Consider the following 17,050-nt stretch of genomic DNA (forward strand, 5'->3'; position numbering starts at 1 on the left):
TGGCAAAACTTCTGTTTGGTATCTTTTCTGTATTTTGAAACTATTTAATACAAAGACATATACAGACACATCTTTACATTCATCTTTAGCCTTCAGATCTGTAACAGGCTGCTACAAAGAGTGACTGTTCTTCAGGTTTACAGAGGAGTCTTGACGCAAATCACATTTAAATCAGGTGTTAGCAAAGCAGAATTGATTGTAGGAAACACGAGGATATGCTGTGCAGGAAGAATCCCCAAAATAGATGGGGTTTAGTAACGAGTTCTGACAATGTACATGTGATGGGTTTGGAACTGTTGATTCTATCCCTGGTCAGGCAGCTGGGGGAGGAGGGAAGAACTTAAAGATATTATTAGTTTATTTTCTGACAGTCATCTCCTGTCATGTCCCCAGCACTGAGGAGCAGCTCGGTGTGTTCAGCACTTTGGCTCTTGCCTGGTGCTCTGTCTGAGTTAGTTTTGCAGGAGTCTGGGGTGAGCACTGTCTTGCTTTGGAAGCCATGGAAGTGTCCCACTGTTAGGATGTCCTGCAAAGCAGAGGTCCCCAGAATCAGTGCAGCATCTGGCCTTCCTGAGATGCTCAGCAGTGTGACTCACAGCAGCAGGGTTTTACCAGCTGGTGATGGATCCAAGCTGGGGCACTCGGAGCAAAACATCTGCCTTGTTACCAGTTCTTTGGGTCCTCTGGAATACACAATGGAATCCTCTGGAGTACACAATGCAGAAGATCATAAATGGTTGCTTTGGGCTTAATGTCAAATGTGCATCAGGTTGGGTAAGAGGAGCTTGCCCTTATCATAAAGCAGTTTGTGCAAGAGTGGGAGTAGACAAAACAGAGCCCCCATTTCCCACCAGTTCCTTCACAAAGTGGTTGTCAATGGTCTGGTATATACTGGCAGGTCAACATTTCTTATGACTGCTCTTCTGGTGTTTGCTCTGTGTTTTTTTGCACAGAACTGGCTCTGGGTTTTTTGCACAGGATATAGGTCCTTAAAATTAAAAGGTACGTGTTCTTGAACTTCTTTATCTTGCAAGCATAGACAATGGGATTCATGGCAGAATTGGAATGGGATAACAGGATTCCCAAGTACATCAAAACCTCGGGGATCTGAGACTTGGGGAAAAAATAGGAAACACAGTTCATAATGCACAGGGGCAACCAGGATATTGCAAACAGGAAGAGAACAAGTGCTAGAGATTTGGCTGTCTTGAACTCCCGTCCATAAAACCCTCCTGTCCCTCTGGTGTTGGTTGAACCTTGCCTCAGCTTCATCCGGATGATGTAGAAGATTTCAATGTACAGAGCGCACATGATGAGCAGAGGCACAAGGGTCCATGTGAAGAAGATAAGATACACCATGTAATCCATCCTCATCACAGAGAGAAACTGACACCTGAGAAACTCCGAGGTGCTTGCTGCTGCCTTGTTCCACCCAAACATGGGGACTAATCCCACGAGCAGGGACAGAAACCAGCACAAACCCAGTGCCCACCAAACTCTTCTCTCTGTAGTGATTATTTTATATCTGTGGGGGAAGAAAACCCAGGTTTGCATTAAACAGAAGTAGTGAAAATGGCTGAGGATGGTTTCAAGAACTTGCATGTTCAAATATTACAGGTTCATGGTCACAAAATGAAGCGCTAACCCAAATCTTATTCTGAGACAAGCTTAACTCTCCATTTGCACCAGTAGCTTTGCAGCACCCTTAAGAAGAACTAGGCTCAACTTCTCCTCTTTATAATTGGATGATTTCAGCTATTTCTGGTTTCATTCTGATCCTAATGCCCCTTTTGCCTCAATGTTGCCATTATTAGCAGTTCTGTCTTATTTCTCAGCTTCCTTGGGTGTCCATTGCTCTTTACATTTGGTTTACGCCATTTGTAGGACCAAACTGTTCTTTCATCTTTCAGTTTTATAGGTCCTTTCCCCATTGCTGCTACCTTCATGCTTGATGTTATGCTTTGCATTTTTAGCTCACGTGCTTTCCCATTCAAACATGCAAAGTGGATGGCTTCTTAAATCAGCTCTTCAGTCTGTTCTTTTGTATTGTCAGCAAACAGTGAAAGGGATTTTATGTAGAAGACTCAGAAACCCAGTGAAATCTTCAGCACTCTCAGCATTAACAAAAGAGCTGAAGAATTCAACTGCTCAGCCACAGACTCATCATGTGTGGCCAAATTCAGACCAGCACTAACAGCGAGATCTCAGCCCTGTACAAGCATCCCCAGGGTCTGTCAGTGCTGTATTATTAACTGCAAGGAGTGGTTCCTGCTCTAGAAAGTTCATCTCAGGTTGGGCTTTTAGGAACAAGTCTTCATGCCCAAGCACACATTTCTAGGGCAAATATTTGGCATTTTGGGGTAAATATTTGGCATTTAGTGTAAATACTTGTTAGAAAAGTGACAAGTTAAGGAGGAGAGGGGCGGTGGCAGCCCTGGGGCAGAGGCTGGGGGTTGGAAAGCTGGCAGGAGCATCAGTGGAGGGGCCCATGGTGGTCCAGCACTCACCTGGTTGGTAGCTTCACCCGCAGGTACCTGTCGATGGCAATGGCCAGGAGGGAGAGGATGGATGCGTTACTGAAAACCACCATCAGGCAGCACATGGCCAGGCAGGTGTAGAAGTGGGCGCTGATGCCCAGGCTCACCACGATGGCCAGGGGCATGACGAGGATCCCCATCGCGATATCAGCCAGCGCCAGGGAAATGATGAAGTGCAGAGTCATGTTCTGAGACATTGAGTTCATCCTCACCACCCAGATGACCAAGGTGTTTCCCAAAGTGGCCAAGACAGCAACCAAGCACTCTGTACCAATGTAAATCCCATGCAGGCTGTTCAGCTCCTGGCTGGTGTTGAGCATGGTGAGTTGTTGATGCTCCAGCCTGGGTTGAGCTATAGAATCACAGATTAGTCTGGGTTGGAAGGAGCCTTAGAGATTATATTGTTCCGTCTAGGAACACCTTCCACTAGAGCAGGTTGCTCCAAGCCCCTGTGTCCAACCTGGCCTTGAACACCACCAGGGATGGGGCAGCAATGACTGTGTGTAGGATGCGTCCTTGGTTTCTGGTGCTCAGTTGTTCCAGTGACTCACCAGTGTGCAAACCCCTTCCACTATTTCATATCCTTGGTACTTGGGCAGCAAATCAGCCGTTGCCTTTCTTCACAGCTGCAAATACCTTAGCATCCAGGGAATGTTCCCTTCTCTGGACCCATCTGAAGCTCAGAGCATCCCTCCAGCACCCTGGTATCAGTCCAGCACTTTGGAAAGTTAAAAAACCCCCAAACAATAAAGGAAGAGCTTCCACAAGCCTGCTTGCCAGCTGCCTATACCCAAACACTGTGCTTCCTCTTCCAAGTTGCAGTTTTAGAAATGGGAGAACTGTAACCAGAATTGTCTGTGCAAAGCTGGCACTTATCAATCTAGATAATCGCCCTGTGGTCACTATAGGAAATGAGGCAATGCAGGGGACGTTAGGAGGGGGGTTTGTTATATTCCAATGCTTGACATAATTCAGGGTTTACCACTTCAGTGAAGGCCTTGAGGTGGCTGGAAAATGCTTTTTAGTTGGAGCTTTCTCAATCTGACAAGAACACTCGCAATGTAGGTGACTTTTTCAGCCCTCATTTGTGCCTGAAATCAGCATGACAACCCACCGAGTCACGTTCAGAGCGGCACACTTTGCTGTGCTCTGTTTATGGAAGATGGAGAAACTGAGGAAAGGTGTGGGAAGTAGCAGGGAGAGGTTGTGAAAGCTGTGCTCCGCGTGCTGCGGGTGAGCAAATGCTCATTGATGTGGGTCTGCAGTGAAAGAGCTGCTCCCGTTTCAGATGAAACTGAGAAGAGATGCAAACATGAGCTCGGGTCAGCCTGCGAGTCGCAGGAGAACCTGGCTCTTGGGCAAATAGAAACACACCTGCTCCAAGGAGCGAATAATGAGTGAAGGATTAGGTGGATGGTGCTGTATCAGTGTAATGAAGCCTTAAGCAAATGTGGGTGGTATTTGGTTTCCTGGACACTGAGTTCTCCACCTCTTCCACCCAGTTTTCTGGCAAAACTGAGGATGAGGAAGTGATATCATCCCCAGGAGGAGATGGAGCCAGAAATACATGAAACTTCTTTATTCTCTGCTGTCAAAAGAGTTGGACAAATTCTGCTTTCCTGGAATCAATGCAAGTGCTTCTTGCTCCTGGCCTGGAGGGTGAGCTCTCCATAGACAGTCCCAGTCTGTGCTGGTTTTCTGATCAGAGCTGATGCAGGATTGACTGTAGGTGCAGGAGACAAATCCCAGCTCACAGCTGGGATGTAGGCAAGGCTTTTGTGAGCTGAAGGAGCTGCTCCTCGGGGAAGCACCTGGGCAAGGGTGGGCAGCCTGCACCGCACAGCTATGGGCATCCAGGGGAAATGACCTGGGTAAGATGCTCCCCACTTCCTGCCCTCACTGTGCGGCTCCTCTCAGGGCTTTTGGTTTCCTTTCTCTGTTGTCTTCTACTCCTGTGGCTGCTGCAAGATGCCTCTTGTAGAGACCACTACGTAGGGGCTTTGATAGGGCCTCTGCTGCCCTGTGCCTGCTGTGTGGGACCTTAGGGGAGCAGCTCGTGCAACAGTCAGAATGTTTCTCCTTCCATTTGCCCTTTGCTCCCCCAAAACCCAGCTGAATGCCTTTGTATTTGCCCTCCTCACCCCCTCCTTGTGGCAAGGGAACAGACAGGGTCACTCCAGGTCCTTTGGCCCTATTTTCTTTGATGCTACACCTTCACTGCACACTATAGATGGAGCAGGCTTCCAAGAAGCTTGGCGACAGAGCAATCTAACCACAATAGAGCTGTGCATTGGCTAACTCACCCTGCGAGGCTGCACAGGGAGGAGATTGTGCTTTTCAGGGCTAAAACTTAGCAGAATTACCACAAGCCCCTGTGGTTTGTTCAAGGTGCCACGAGATAACGTTGGCTCTTCTACAGAAGCTCACATAAACCTCAAGGGGACAGAAAAGATGTCACAGGGTTTGTAACCGGTCTGGTAGATGGATGCTCATGGATAAATTTGCTCATCTTGTGCAAAGTTCTGAAGGAGGAACCATTCAGAGCACATCAGGGAGGAGCTGGCTTCTGAGGCTGAAAATGAGAGTTCAGCACAGCATTGCTTCACTTGGGATGTAAACAGTCCAAAATGGCACTAGGCAGCCTGGATGTGATCTATATCACCATGGAGTCTGTCATCGGGATAGCTGCGGTGGTGGGCAATGCCTTGGTGATCTGGGCAGTGAAGCTGAACCCAGCCCTGCAGAAGACCACCTTCTTCTACATCGTTTCCCTGGCCCTCAGTGATATTGCCATGGGGATCCTTGTCATGCCGCTGGCTGTCATAGTGAGCCTTGGAGTTGTCACCCATTTCTACTCCTGCCTCTTCATGTGCTGCCTCATGATGATCTTCTCTCATGCCTCCATCCTGTCTCTCCTGGCCATTGCAGTCGACAGGTACCTGCGAGTGAAGCTGCCGACCAGGTGAGTCTGGGCCAAGGGCCCACCTCCATCTCTTCCCCATTTCTCTTCTCCCTTATGTTTTCCTTCTCCCTGCACTACAGGGATCCCCTGGGCATCATTGGTTCTCTGAGGGAAACTCACACAAAGGCAGAGGCTCCCAAATGTGGGCAATGGAGCCCCATCAGTGCCTAAGAATGCTCAGGTTCTGAGAGTCAGGGAGGGGATGCTCATACATGGGCGTGTGCTTGAAGTCTGAAGAAGGTAGTCTTTAGGTTTTCCCCTCGAGACAGCCTGATGCAGGTCAAAATGAACCAATCTTCCTGAGGAAAGGGTTTGACCCCTTTCCGTGGGTTCTCTTTAAAGGGGGTTGGTGACTGCTGGGAGGCTCCCCTGTAGTTCCAAATACACTTTAAATGCCAAGAGCTGCGAAGGACCGATTGCACAGAGCTGTGCTTAACTGGGATGAGGCCAACCAGAAACAAGTGCTTAAAAGCCCAGGTTCCTGGAGATGCAGTTCCCCTTTCTGAAGAACCCCATCTAACGTGGCTGATGCTTCCTGCCCACCCAGGTACAGGGCAGCCGTCACCAAGAAAAGGATCTGTGTGACCCTGGCACTCTGCTGGCTTGTGTCTGTGCTGGTGGGGCTGGTCCCCATGCTGGGATGGAACCGGCACACGGGCAGCTCCAGCCACATCGAGTGTCACTATCTGGCTGTGATGAGGATGGATTATGTGGTGTACTTCAGCTTCTTCGCCTGGATCCTCCTTCCCTTGCTCGTCATGTGTGCGCTCTACGCCGAGATTTTCTATATCATGTGGGTAAAACTGAGCCCCAGCTCAGCAAGTGGAGAAACAGCTTGTGGGAAGGAGCACGAAATGGCCAAGTATCTGGCCCTCATCCTCTTCTTGTTTGCAGCATCTTGGCTGCCTCTGGGCATCCTGAACTGCGTTTCCTACTTCTGCCCCTCCTGCAGCACCCCGCAGGCTCTGACGTACCTGAGCATCCTGCTGTCCCACTCCAACTCAGCCATGAACCCCATCGTCTATGCCCTCAAAATCCAGAAGTTCAAGGAAACGTATGCTTTCATTCTGAGGAATTACATCCTGCCCCAGAAGGCAGAGTCCGCTCTTCCTAGTGCACAGCAAACAGAGCAGGGAGCGAGCAGCATCTGAGCTCTCCAGGCTGGGTCAACTGATGGGAGCAACCAGAGAGTGTGGACATGGCACAGACACCGAGATGCTCCTCAGATCACGCACCCTGGAGCACTGGTTGTGTGTGTGTGTGTGTGTGTGTGTGTGTTCAGCTAATCGAGCATCAAGCAGTGCGATGCCAAGCCCACGTTCCCAGCAAACTCCACAGATAAAGAAGCTCCTCTGTGTTCCCAAGGCAAAAGATGGGAGAGGTTTGGAGTGGAGGTAAAGGGGGAAGTGTGGGACATGGGGGGAGATTGGCACTGCTCGTGCTCATGGGGGTTTTGCTTAGTTAATAAAACGCATCTCTGTGCATTGGTGGTGGTGTTGGTGAGGTTGCTTTCCCATGGGGGCACTGTATCTGTGTAAAAGATGCCCACAGAGCTGCTGGTCCTACCAGGGCACAGGCTGTTGGGTCTCTTTTTGTCCATCCTGTTTAGCAGTCATGGAGAAGGCAGATTTAGATCAGGTCTTAGGAAGAAGTTCTTCACCGGGAGGATGCTGAGGCCCTTGGGGTCCTCATCCCCACTGATGCAGCCAAGGGTGATGCCATCAAACGCAGCCGAGCTGCTCCTGCCCTGCCTGGGGCTGAATGGGGGTGTTTCCGTCCAGCACCCCCTGTTCCCACCGTGTTCCTGCAGGGAAGGCACAAGGTGCACTTGTTTTCCCTGCTTGCTTCCTCCGCCAGGCAGCATCTGTTTCCTGCCCTAAACACAACAGGACCGGGTTCCGGGGCTGCTGTGATTCCTCTGTCACCAGAGCCTGTGCCCTGCTGCTGACGGCCCTGGGACACCCCGGGCTGCTGCATCCCCCTCCTGTGGGCTCCCAGCCCTTCTCCCACTGCCACCTTCGGCCCCAGTGTCAATCAACACTGGCCTGGGAGGGGGTGTTATGGCTTGCAAAGCCATTGAACACTCCCTGCACACAGGAGCCAAATGGGATCAGGGAGCGTTTTGGTGTGGAAATCAGCTCTGCCCTCCCCTTCCCACTATTTATCTGCAGGCATCCAACCCCGAATCCCGACCGAAGGGCTCCCTCCTTTACTTCTCTAGCACGCTGCTCTCCCCTAAGCATGCCCAGGGCTCCTGCTGAGAGGCTTAAGGGAAACACATGGCTGAGCTCTGCACATCGGTGCTAACAATCCTCCACTTAGTGCTGCTGCTGGCTATACTGTGTGCATGTGTATACACAGGAATACAAGCTGCTGCAACAAGAGAATCCTCCTGCTAGTTTGTGTTGGAGCATTTGGATGCTTTTGCTGCCGCACACAGTGATTTGTTTCTTAACAACAGTTGTGATTTGAAGCCTTGTTCAGGCTGATGGAGCTGGCAGCAGGAGGGACCGTGAGGAAGAAGGATCAGGCTCAGCTGTATGCAGGTCCAGGATTCATTTTACCATCCCTCCATGGTATCAGGTGGGTATCAGCAAAGGCAGAGTCTCTTGGAGAGCCTGAAGGCTTTGGTGTAGATCAGGATTCAAAGGTGTGGGTTTAGATCTCGTTATTCAGTGGTGCCTGCAGAGCTGTGTGGAGAGGGCGGCTCGAGGAGGAGCTCCCATGCATCAGAGCCCAGGGATGCCGTACTTCCATGGGGTTAAACAGTGTTTCGGATCCTGGTCCCCAAGCACTTGATGGATTTGCCATTTAAAGGCTATAGTCAGCTTGTTTCTTGGATGGCTCCAGCGAAAGGCTTGCAGCCATTCCCCAAGGATCCTCCTACATCCTGGTGAGATAAGGATCAGGAAGGGAACGGGCTATCTGCAATCTCAGCTGCGCCTTTGAGCACCGATTCCCTTTTCACGTTGGGGGCGGAGGGGAGGAGAAAGGATTTTCCAGAAAAGAAGTATTTCAGGGACACAGGGATACAGGGAAGAAAACCACACAGCAGAGATCTCATGGGAGGCACAGCAGCAGCAGCAGCAGCTTTTGCTCTGCCTGAGCTGGACAATGCTTTCGGGCAGGCCCACGCACGGTGCCCGTGTGCCACAGCCGGGCCTCGGGCTGTGAGGCATTGATGTACTGTGCTCTCATTCCTCTTTCCTTCCTCTCCAGCAGCCTCTGCTCTTGGGCCAGCTCTGGAGAAGGGTTTGCTTCGGTTTGGGTTTTATTCTGGGACTTTAAGCTGTGACGTTTGCCCTAAAGGAAAGGGAAAGCAGCAGCTCCTGAACCAAGAGGTGGTGAGCGGCGAGCGCTCTCCTGGCACTTCCCTGCCTTGAAAGGAAGTGAAAGCAAAGCAGAGAGAGGATGTGGACGTGAAGCAGGGTCCCAGCTGGTTTAACAGAGAGTGACTGTGGGCTGGTGAATAATGAGCCCAAAGGCGAGGCTGGAGCCTGCTGCTGGTGACCAATGGCATGTCCCTGCTCTGTGCCTCAGTTTCCCCATCCATGGGAAGAGGAGGGTCTTGTCAGAGCACACTGCGAGCTGGGAAGGGCTGGGCAGGAGCAGCATCCTTTTGGATTCCCTGTGAAACTTCCCATTTGGGCATTGTGTCAGTTGCCCCCTTGGGCATGGAGGCACAGTGATGATAAAGAACCACTGTCACTGTCCAGCCATGGATGGGAATGCAGCAGTGTGGGAGCTCCAGGCTTTGCTCCCATTGATCCCATTCTTGGGAATGGTGCTTTCCACAGCAGTTCCTGGACACCCTCTCCCTGATGCCTTGCGCCTGGGCAGGGAGATGCTGCTCCAGAAGTGAAACCCGTCCTTAGCAACCAGCCAGATCCATTTGGGATGTTTTATGCTCCCTCCATGGGTTTGCTCAGCTGGGTGACATGGCTTTGGATGTGAAACCTCCCAAAACCTGGGATGAGGCTTTGTGTCTGCTCTTCTTGCTCAGCTCGTTGGGAGCCTGTGTAGGAGGGAGATGAGGCTGTCAAACCAGTGCGGCTCAGTGGGTTCGGCTGCAGCCTTGAGACAGCTCCAGCCCCTGGAACTCCAAGTACAGCCAAGGCAGGAATGCAGGGACAGGCTTGGATGAGTATGTTCATGTGCTGCAAAGTTAATACCATTTATAAGTGGAGGTTTTATGGTTCCCTTTGAGTGTGGCTGTGGAGCGGGTGAAGCCGCAGGCAGGGCAGAGAAGGCACAGGACCCCATTTGATGCTAAATCATGGGCACAGCACTGACCTTTCCCAGCCTGTGGGAGCAGTGATTCACCCCTGGTTATCCACCTCCTCCTGCCCAAGGCTGCTCACTGGGGCTTGCTCTGCAGGGACCACAGCACAGGTCACTGTGTACAAGGCAGATGTGGTGACACCGGGGGAACCACACTGAGGATGCTCCTTAGCAATCGCAGGTATCAGTCATTCCCGTTCTGCACCAAACCCCAGTGGGAAAACCCCACGTGTGGGCTGCAGGGTGAAGACTCCTGGTGAAGCATCAGAAGCCACCAAGCCCCAGCAGGGACAGCACTGAGGAGCTGCTGGTTTCCCACTGGTGTCGAACCAGCAGCGTGGCCGGAGGATCCCAGTTGGAGCCACAGAGGCACCTCCATGGCTCCCGGCCATCCCAGCAGGAAGGCTCCAAGCGCAGGGTCAGTGTGGAGGGGCTGGAGCTTTGAGCTGCCCCTTCACTCACTGCTGAGGGATGCAGGGCACCGAGCAGAGCACGGGAGCTGCTGGCGGGATGGGGATGGGGAGCCCTGGCTCCTCCCTGGGGACGTGCCCCGGCAGCAACACGTGGTGGTGACAGGAACCATGAGCCAGAACCTGTCAGGCTGGTACGTGGGACCTGACCACAACACCCAGCAAGACAAGAGATGCCAGGGGCTGATAGCGCTGCGGTTTCTGTAACGCTGCGAAGACAAGAGGGGGGGTTTCTGTTCCAAAGGTAACTCTAAGAACTGGCTCCTGTCACCCCACAAGCTCCGTGCACATTCTGCTGTATGAAATGGGGCAGCAGCTCCCGGCTGGTGTGAGGTCTCCTGGCTGATAAATACCCTCATTACCAGTGCTTGTTCCTTGAGGAACTCTGAGGATGCTGAGGTGCTGGCACAGGGTGCCCAGAGAATGGATGCTCTGCATCCGTCTGCCCCCCAGCTCGCTGCATGGAGCCAGCACCTCACACACAGACACGCTCATCCGTGCTGAAACAAGCAATTGTGCAGCACTAAGAGCCTGCTTCTGGTGGTGCTGAGTCCCAAGAGGGAGCTGCTGCAGCCCCGGGTGCTGCAATCTGTGCAGGCAGATCACGACAGTGTCCACTGGCTGACACAGGCAGCACAGGCTGGCCTGCTCCTGCCTGCCAGCCCATCTGCTCTGTTTCTCACATCCTATGCAACTGTTTTATCTTTGCTCATTTCTATGGCTCAACACTGGCTGGGGGATGAGCTATTTTCAAACGCATCTGCTGTTATTTATACAAACACTCGCGTTCCAAAGGGCAACAGAGGGAAGTGTTGAAAAGCAAAGCACCCCCAAATGCTTCTAGGATGTAACTGGGCTGCTTCTCTGCTGGCGATGCAGCCGGGCGCACTGCTCACTAGGGACAGACACGACGATGGCTCCCCTTTTGATGAGTTCACTGTTTGCCATCATCCCACGGGGGGAAACCTCATGAGGGTTGGAGGAACACGGACAGGACCTCCAGCCCTTCCTCAGGCACAGTTTCCATCATCTGAGTCATAAGTGGGGTGGAAATGACTCACGACCTGGTGAGGAGGCAACAGCTCATCTCAGAGGTGGATTCATGGTTGGATGTGCCCAAAAGGACCAAGGGCTGCTGTACTTGGGAGGGGAACATTCTCTTTACAAGCAGACACGTTTGTGGTCCCTCTTATCCAGTGCTTGCTTCACTGTTAACATAAAGCAACAGCCTTGCTGTAGGAAAATACCTACTCTGCTGAGCCAGAAGCATAGAGCCAGCGTTATTAGCTTGTGTTCAGGAAGCAATCAGAAAGCAAAGAATGCTATCACAAGGCAAAGTGTTATTGTAATCATAATTACAGCGGAGCAGCTACTATAAAGAGCTGAGAAACAGCTTCACCTGAAGCAGCTGTTTCAAGACAAGGTCCCGCTGCCACCTGAAAGCAGGAGTCAGAGACTGCTGGAGCAGCTTTGGGATGAGTAAGTCTGCTTTGGAGAGCAGAGCAGCACTGACTGGAAACACCCAGCTCTTCTCCAGGCACAGGTGAGCTCACTGTTAACTCACTGGTGCCTTTATAAACCCTGTCCTGCAGCCCCAGGCCTGCCCTGCCTGGCTGCTTGGGAGTGCTGCTGGTGTGGGGCTGGCCAAGGGTGGAAGGAGGGCTGCCATGGTGTGGTACCTGCTATGTGCGATGCTGCTGGTTACCAGGACTGCCCCTGGAAGGGACCAGGGAGAGACCAGGAACAGGTAATGAAGAAATCTCATAGATCCTGGAGGTTTCCAGTAGCTTGTAGACAAGTGGCTGGATTGCTCCTCTTACCTACTAGTTACACATCACCCCTGGCTGTGACACAGTCGGTGTGTGACCACGTTTAAACAAAGCGGGTGTTTAAACCCCGTGAACTTGCTGAATTAGATGTTTTCTGTTTCAGTACATACGCCATCTAATCTTGAGGCACTGTTTGCCTCACCTGCCTCCACAGAGCTTGTCAGATGCTGGTGTGCATTGAGTGATCCCTGGCAAGGACGTGGCACCCTCTGGAGCGCTGTGCCAGGGAGCTGCAGGGCTGGTGATGGGAGATGAGGCGCCTGCTCAGTGACCCCTGAATCTGTGCTACTGGCTGCGGGACTCAGTGATGTGGGTATGAACTCTGAACGTAATTAACTCATTATTCCTAATGACACCCTCCGATCTCATCTGCGAAGGGAAGTGTTGTTGTTGGCACTTCAAAAGCTCACATTGAGCTCTTTGAAACGAGCTTTTCCCCCTGATTCTTCCACAACTACAGTTTAAAAACCTGCTGTAAATTTAGAGAGGAGCATCTCCTTTCTTGTGCAGTTTAAGGTCAACCAGGACACAATCCTAGGGCCATAGAATGGTTAGGGTTGGAAAGGACCTTAAGACCATCTAGTTCCACCCCCGCTGCCATGGGCAGGGACACCTCACACTAAACCATGTCATTATGCAGTCAGCACCTTTACTTTTGACAGCTCGAGCAATACTAATGTGGTATTAGCCTGTACAGTGTCAAATACACTTCCACATAAATGTGTTGTTGATGTGTTACTGAGCTGGCTTCTGCTCTCTAGTCCTGTGATTCTATCAGCCAGGAATCCAAGCTCATTATGTGAATGCAAATTGTTTCTGGATATCATCAGATCAGCAATAGGCACTTGATGGATATTTACATCAGCTGCACTTGTGACAATTTATTCAATTGGGCAGGTTTCATTTTGGAGTCCAGAAAGGTCCTGAGGGATTATGATTCACTTCCATTTGCCTGCATAAGTCTCAGTGCAACCTCTGCATCTCAGCTGCAAAACCAGGCAGAGAACTGCAGTCCTACTGCAGGTGTTGGGGATGAGCGTCCTCCCTTCAGTTTTCACTGCTGCGATTACCAGGAAAAGCTGGAATGCTGGTACAATTTAATACCAATGGAATTTAGATTGGAGACTTCAGAAGAGACATTCCTGTGGCAACTTATGGTTTATCCAAAGTGAAGGGTTGTGATAAATGGCAGTATTTTGTATAAACCTGCCATGCTAAGGGCCACTGGATACCTTGGGCTGTGTCCAGCACGTACAGGTTGTGTCCTGTATGTGGCAGGATGCAGAGACTTCATTCTCTTTGCCTTATAACCTTGTGTTGCTGGGATGGTGTGGAGCAGTCATCCATGGTTTGGGGATGACAGCAGGTTTTACCCACTTCAAACAGGTTTCTGTGGTGACATCAGGGTAGATGTCCCTGGAATAATGGGATTTGATAGAAACTGGGAAAAGCACAGGGAGAGACAAGGTGTGGATGGAGGACTTAATGTCCCATTGACAGACTGAGCAATCCCCCATGGCACAAGAGATAAGGTGCAGCAGCACAGCAGTGACATGGGCTCCAGCAGTGTCCATCTGTCTGCAGGGCTGCATCCCTCCTGCTGAAGGAGCTGGGAGAAAGGAAGATCCAGATTCTTCCCTATTAAATTCAGTAAGAAAAGTCCCTCTGGTTACAGCTGAACTTGGACCCCTTTCTCCTCCCCATTTCACAACTAGGTTCACATTCGTCCAGATCTCATTTAATGTACTTGCGAAGTCTGACTCAGCAATGAAGTTATCAGCTCCCACCCAAACCTGCAGAAAACTGGAGGGGGAAAGTCAATCTTCCCAGAACTGACATCAAAGAGGTGCTTTGTTTCGCTGAGTCAGGCCCTGAGTGTGCCTGGACCCTCATTGTTTTTAAACCTGGATGGTCCACAAGCCATGAAATAGGTAAGTGTTTGAGTCATTGGGCACAATAAGATTCTCCAGTCAGTAGCTGGGTGGGAAAAGCTGCAGATGCATTGATATCTGGGGCAAAGGTTATAAAACCTTTAATTTTAAAGCAAGCCTTGGGTAAAGCCTTGCAGAGCACTCATATCTTCCCATGTATACTGAGCCTCTTCAAGGATGTAAGTCTCTTTGTGCTGCTTCGGTTCACAGGAATGAGATTCATTTTAGTGACTTTGTAGCTTGTAAATCACAAGTTACAGCTGATTGTTGTCTCTGTGTGTTTCCCAAATACAGCCTCATGTTCTTAACACAGAGCCAGGAGCTTCCTAGGGCCACAGATGTCACGATGATGCTTGTACTCAAAGGAAACCGATGATGCTTGTACTCAAAGGAAACAAGCTACTCAACCGCTGCTGTCAAGCATCCTTAAAGGCAGACGATCTTGCCCCACTGCAGGAGAGACTGAGCTCCGCTGCTGGGGCTGGCAAGCCTGAAACCCTGCAGAGAAAGAGAAGGTGGAAATCCCTCTGCTGAGCTTACCTGCCTCCAGCTATACAAACTGAGAAGCAGTGATTCACCCGTCTGCTCCCAGCACAGTGGTCCCCAGGGGAGGAGATGCCTTCTTGAGCCATAAAGAACAGGGATTTATGGATGAGCATCAGCAGCCACAAGCTGTGTGTGGGAGCAGAATTCTCTGTGCTGTGGATTTGTACTGCACGCACAGGCTGTGAGCAGAACTAAAGCAGGGTTTTCTCTCAATCAGGGACTCTGAGCTGTGTGTGTCTTCTGGCCACTGCCCCTTGGTTTGGGATAAGTCATTTAACCTTTGTCTTAGTTTCCTCCTCTCTAAAGCCAGATGAGGAATATTTAGCATCCCTGGGGATGGTGGCCGTGGTCCTCGCCCTGTCACTGCTTATTTAAAGAGGTGATGCTGCGCTTGCAAATACAAGCAGTCCCTTTGCATTTTAAGTGCCATTCATGGAGAGTTAGTCATTCAAATCATAGAAGCTATTACAGCTCCTCATGGGGTGCTTATGCGTTTTTAACCAGGGGGAAGAAAAGAAAGGCACTGAAATCTATGAACTGTTGACATTAGCTTTTCTTGAGGATGTATTTTATTAGTTACAGTTTCTTAGGGCTAAGGAAGCAACCTAACAGATCAGGACACCCTGTGCAGTGACTGCGGTGAACTCCTGACCTGAGCCTTCGTGCATGGCTGCTGGTACACGTGAGCCCTAAAGGGACACAGACCCAGCATCAGGACCTGTGTGCGGTGTTTCTGTGTTCCTCCAGGTTCTCACTGACCACGGGCACATCCCGCTCGGCTCTCACAGCTCTTTACTCCTCCCGCTCTGTGCCCAGTGGCCTCGTTGCGCCCCACGCACCGGAGCAGCATCACCCCCGTCCTGCACTCCCCTCGGTAAGGAACCGCTCTCGGTCCCGTTCTCTCCACGGCCCCTGCTCCCTTTGCTGTCACCCAGCGCTTGGGCCCTTTCCGTGCGCCCCTCCGCGGCCTCGCTGCCCGGCGGCCGCCCCGGAGAGGCCGAGGCCCAGCCGGGTGCCCCTCACCCTGGGCCCCGGCACCTGCTCGGCCCCGCCGCCGCCGCCGCGCACAACTTCCCGCGGGCCGCCCCGCGCCCGGCCCGGCCCTGCCCGCCCCGCTGGCTCCTCCCCAGGCCGCGGCCGGTGAGGGCGGAGCGGACGCGGCGCCGCCGCCGCGCAGAGCCCCCGAGCCCGGAGCCGAGCGGCGGCGGGAGGCGGCCCGGAAGGCGGCGGTGAGCGGGGGTGCGGGGAACGGACGCGGTGGGGCCCGCGGGGGGGCAGCGGCGGGGCCGGCCCGGGCCCGGGCGCTCCCGCTGGGGCCTGGCCGCGGTGAGGCCGCGGGGCCGGGGTGGGAGGGAGCGGGACGGCCCGGGGAGGGCGGCGGGGGTCCGGGGCGAGGCGGTGTCAGCGGGGCCGGGCCCAGCGCTCCGTCCCCAGGGGCGCGGCGAAGCCCGGCCGGGAGCGAGCGGGAGGCGGCTTCGTCCCCGGCCCTGGCCGCGGCGGGGCGGGCGCTGGGCCCTGGGCGGGGCGGTGCGGGGCTCCCCGCTGCGGGCCGCCCGTCCCGTCCCGTCCCATCCCGTCCTGTGCCTGCGGGCGGCGGGCGCAGGCTGGACATCCATCTTGGGCGGCCAGGGCCCGAGGCGAGGCGGGGGGGGGAGGCCCTCGGGGGAAGGGTGCCGGCGAGGCTCGGGAAATAACCGGGATTCTTTCGGGGTTTCGCATCGCAGGTGTGCGCCGTCCCCCGGGATGTAACGGGGCGCGGGAGGCGGCCGTGTCGTCCGCGAAGACCGCTTGGAGGTAAACGGGGAGCGGGGCTGAGGGCTATGGGCGGGCAGAGGGCAGGGGTTTGGGTGGGAGGGATGAGCCAGGCCAAGGGCACAGCTGGGTGTTCAGCGCCTGTCCTGAGCAGCCTCATGAGCCATGCGAGCAGCGCTGCTCTGTCCCCAGCCTCCGAGCCCAGGGACCCGTTGTCTCCCAACCCTTCAGCTCTGACATGGATCTTCCTTCAGTCCCTTTAAAGAGACAAACGGTTCTCTGTGTAGGGGAAACTTTTGTGTTTAGGTACTTGTGAATTAGTGGCTTTGCTTGCGATGTTTGAGCTCCGGTGGTTGGGGGTTGGACTCAACCGAGTCAATCCCAGCTGGAATCGGCTCTTGAGTTTTGCTGTGCTCACAGCTTGGAAAGGGCTGCAAACAGGAAGGGCAACCCTTGAAAACTTTGTTCTCTTTCCTTTCAGTAGCTTAACAAGGGAGATAATACACTTAAAATAGCTGCTTGACTTGAAAACGCCTCTCCGCCGTCAGGGTATTGGATCAGCACTCTGTGATTCCTGTTGCCTTTGTGCTCCTCTGTGAGTAGTAGTAGTGCTCCACGCAAAGGGAGACACAGCTTATCTGCAGAGTTAAATGGAGGAAGCCGGCTGTTGCGTGGAGAGCAGCTGTCTGCCGTGGTGGTGGTGGTTTTGATCCTTCCTTATTCCGACTGCTATGGGAGGTTG

The 17,050-nt window shown here is 52.8% G+C and overlaps 3 protein-coding genes across 3 annotated transcripts in view; 2 read left to right on the forward strand and 1 right to left on the reverse strand.

Annotated features, from left to right (window-relative positions):
* Nucleotides 1-704: 704 nt before the first annotated feature.
* On the reverse strand, nucleotides 705-2,973 carry LOC133217439 (adenosine receptor A3-like). Its single transcript, XM_061362913.1, has 2 exons — nucleotides 2,508-2,973; nucleotides 705-1,525 (listed from the first exon to the last, which is right to left on the reverse strand). Exons 1-2 carry the CDS (start codon nucleotides 2,855-2,857, stop codon nucleotides 910-912), a joined length of 966 nt encoding a protein of 321 aa, XP_061218897.1. The 5' UTR covers nucleotides 2,858-2,973; the 3' UTR covers nucleotides 705-909.
* A 2,136-nt stretch (nucleotides 2,974-5,109) lies between these two features.
* On the forward strand, nucleotides 5,110-6,733 carry LOC133217573 (adenosine receptor A3-like). Its single transcript, XM_061363164.1, has 2 exons — nucleotides 5,110-5,499; nucleotides 6,047-6,733. The coding sequence occupies exons 1-2, from the start codon at nucleotides 5,165-5,167 to the stop codon at nucleotides 6,648-6,650; spliced, it is 939 nt and encodes a 312-aa protein (XP_061219148.1). The 5' UTR covers nucleotides 5,110-5,164; the 3' UTR covers nucleotides 6,651-6,733.
* A 9,482-nt stretch (nucleotides 6,734-16,215) lies between these two features.
* The window catches only part of RAP1A (RAP1A, member of RAS oncogene family), a 35,647-nt gene continuing 34,812 nt past the window's right edge, over nucleotides 16,216-17,050 (forward strand). Inside the window, exon 1 of the mRNA XM_061362914.1 lies at nucleotides 16,216-16,350. The gene's annotated coding sequence lies outside the window, so the exon portion shown is untranslated. The remainder of the gene's footprint in view (nucleotides 16,351-17,050) is intronic.

This window comes from Neopsephotus bourkii, unplaced genomic scaffold (assembly GCF_033783945.1).
Source record: "Neopsephotus bourkii isolate Nb327-2 ecotype Australia unplaced genomic scaffold, CSIRO-AGI_Nbou_v1 NB_1139, whole genome shotgun sequence".
NCBI classification, from domain to species: Eukaryota; Metazoa; Chordata; class Aves; order Psittaciformes; family Psittacidae; genus Neopsephotus; species Neopsephotus bourkii.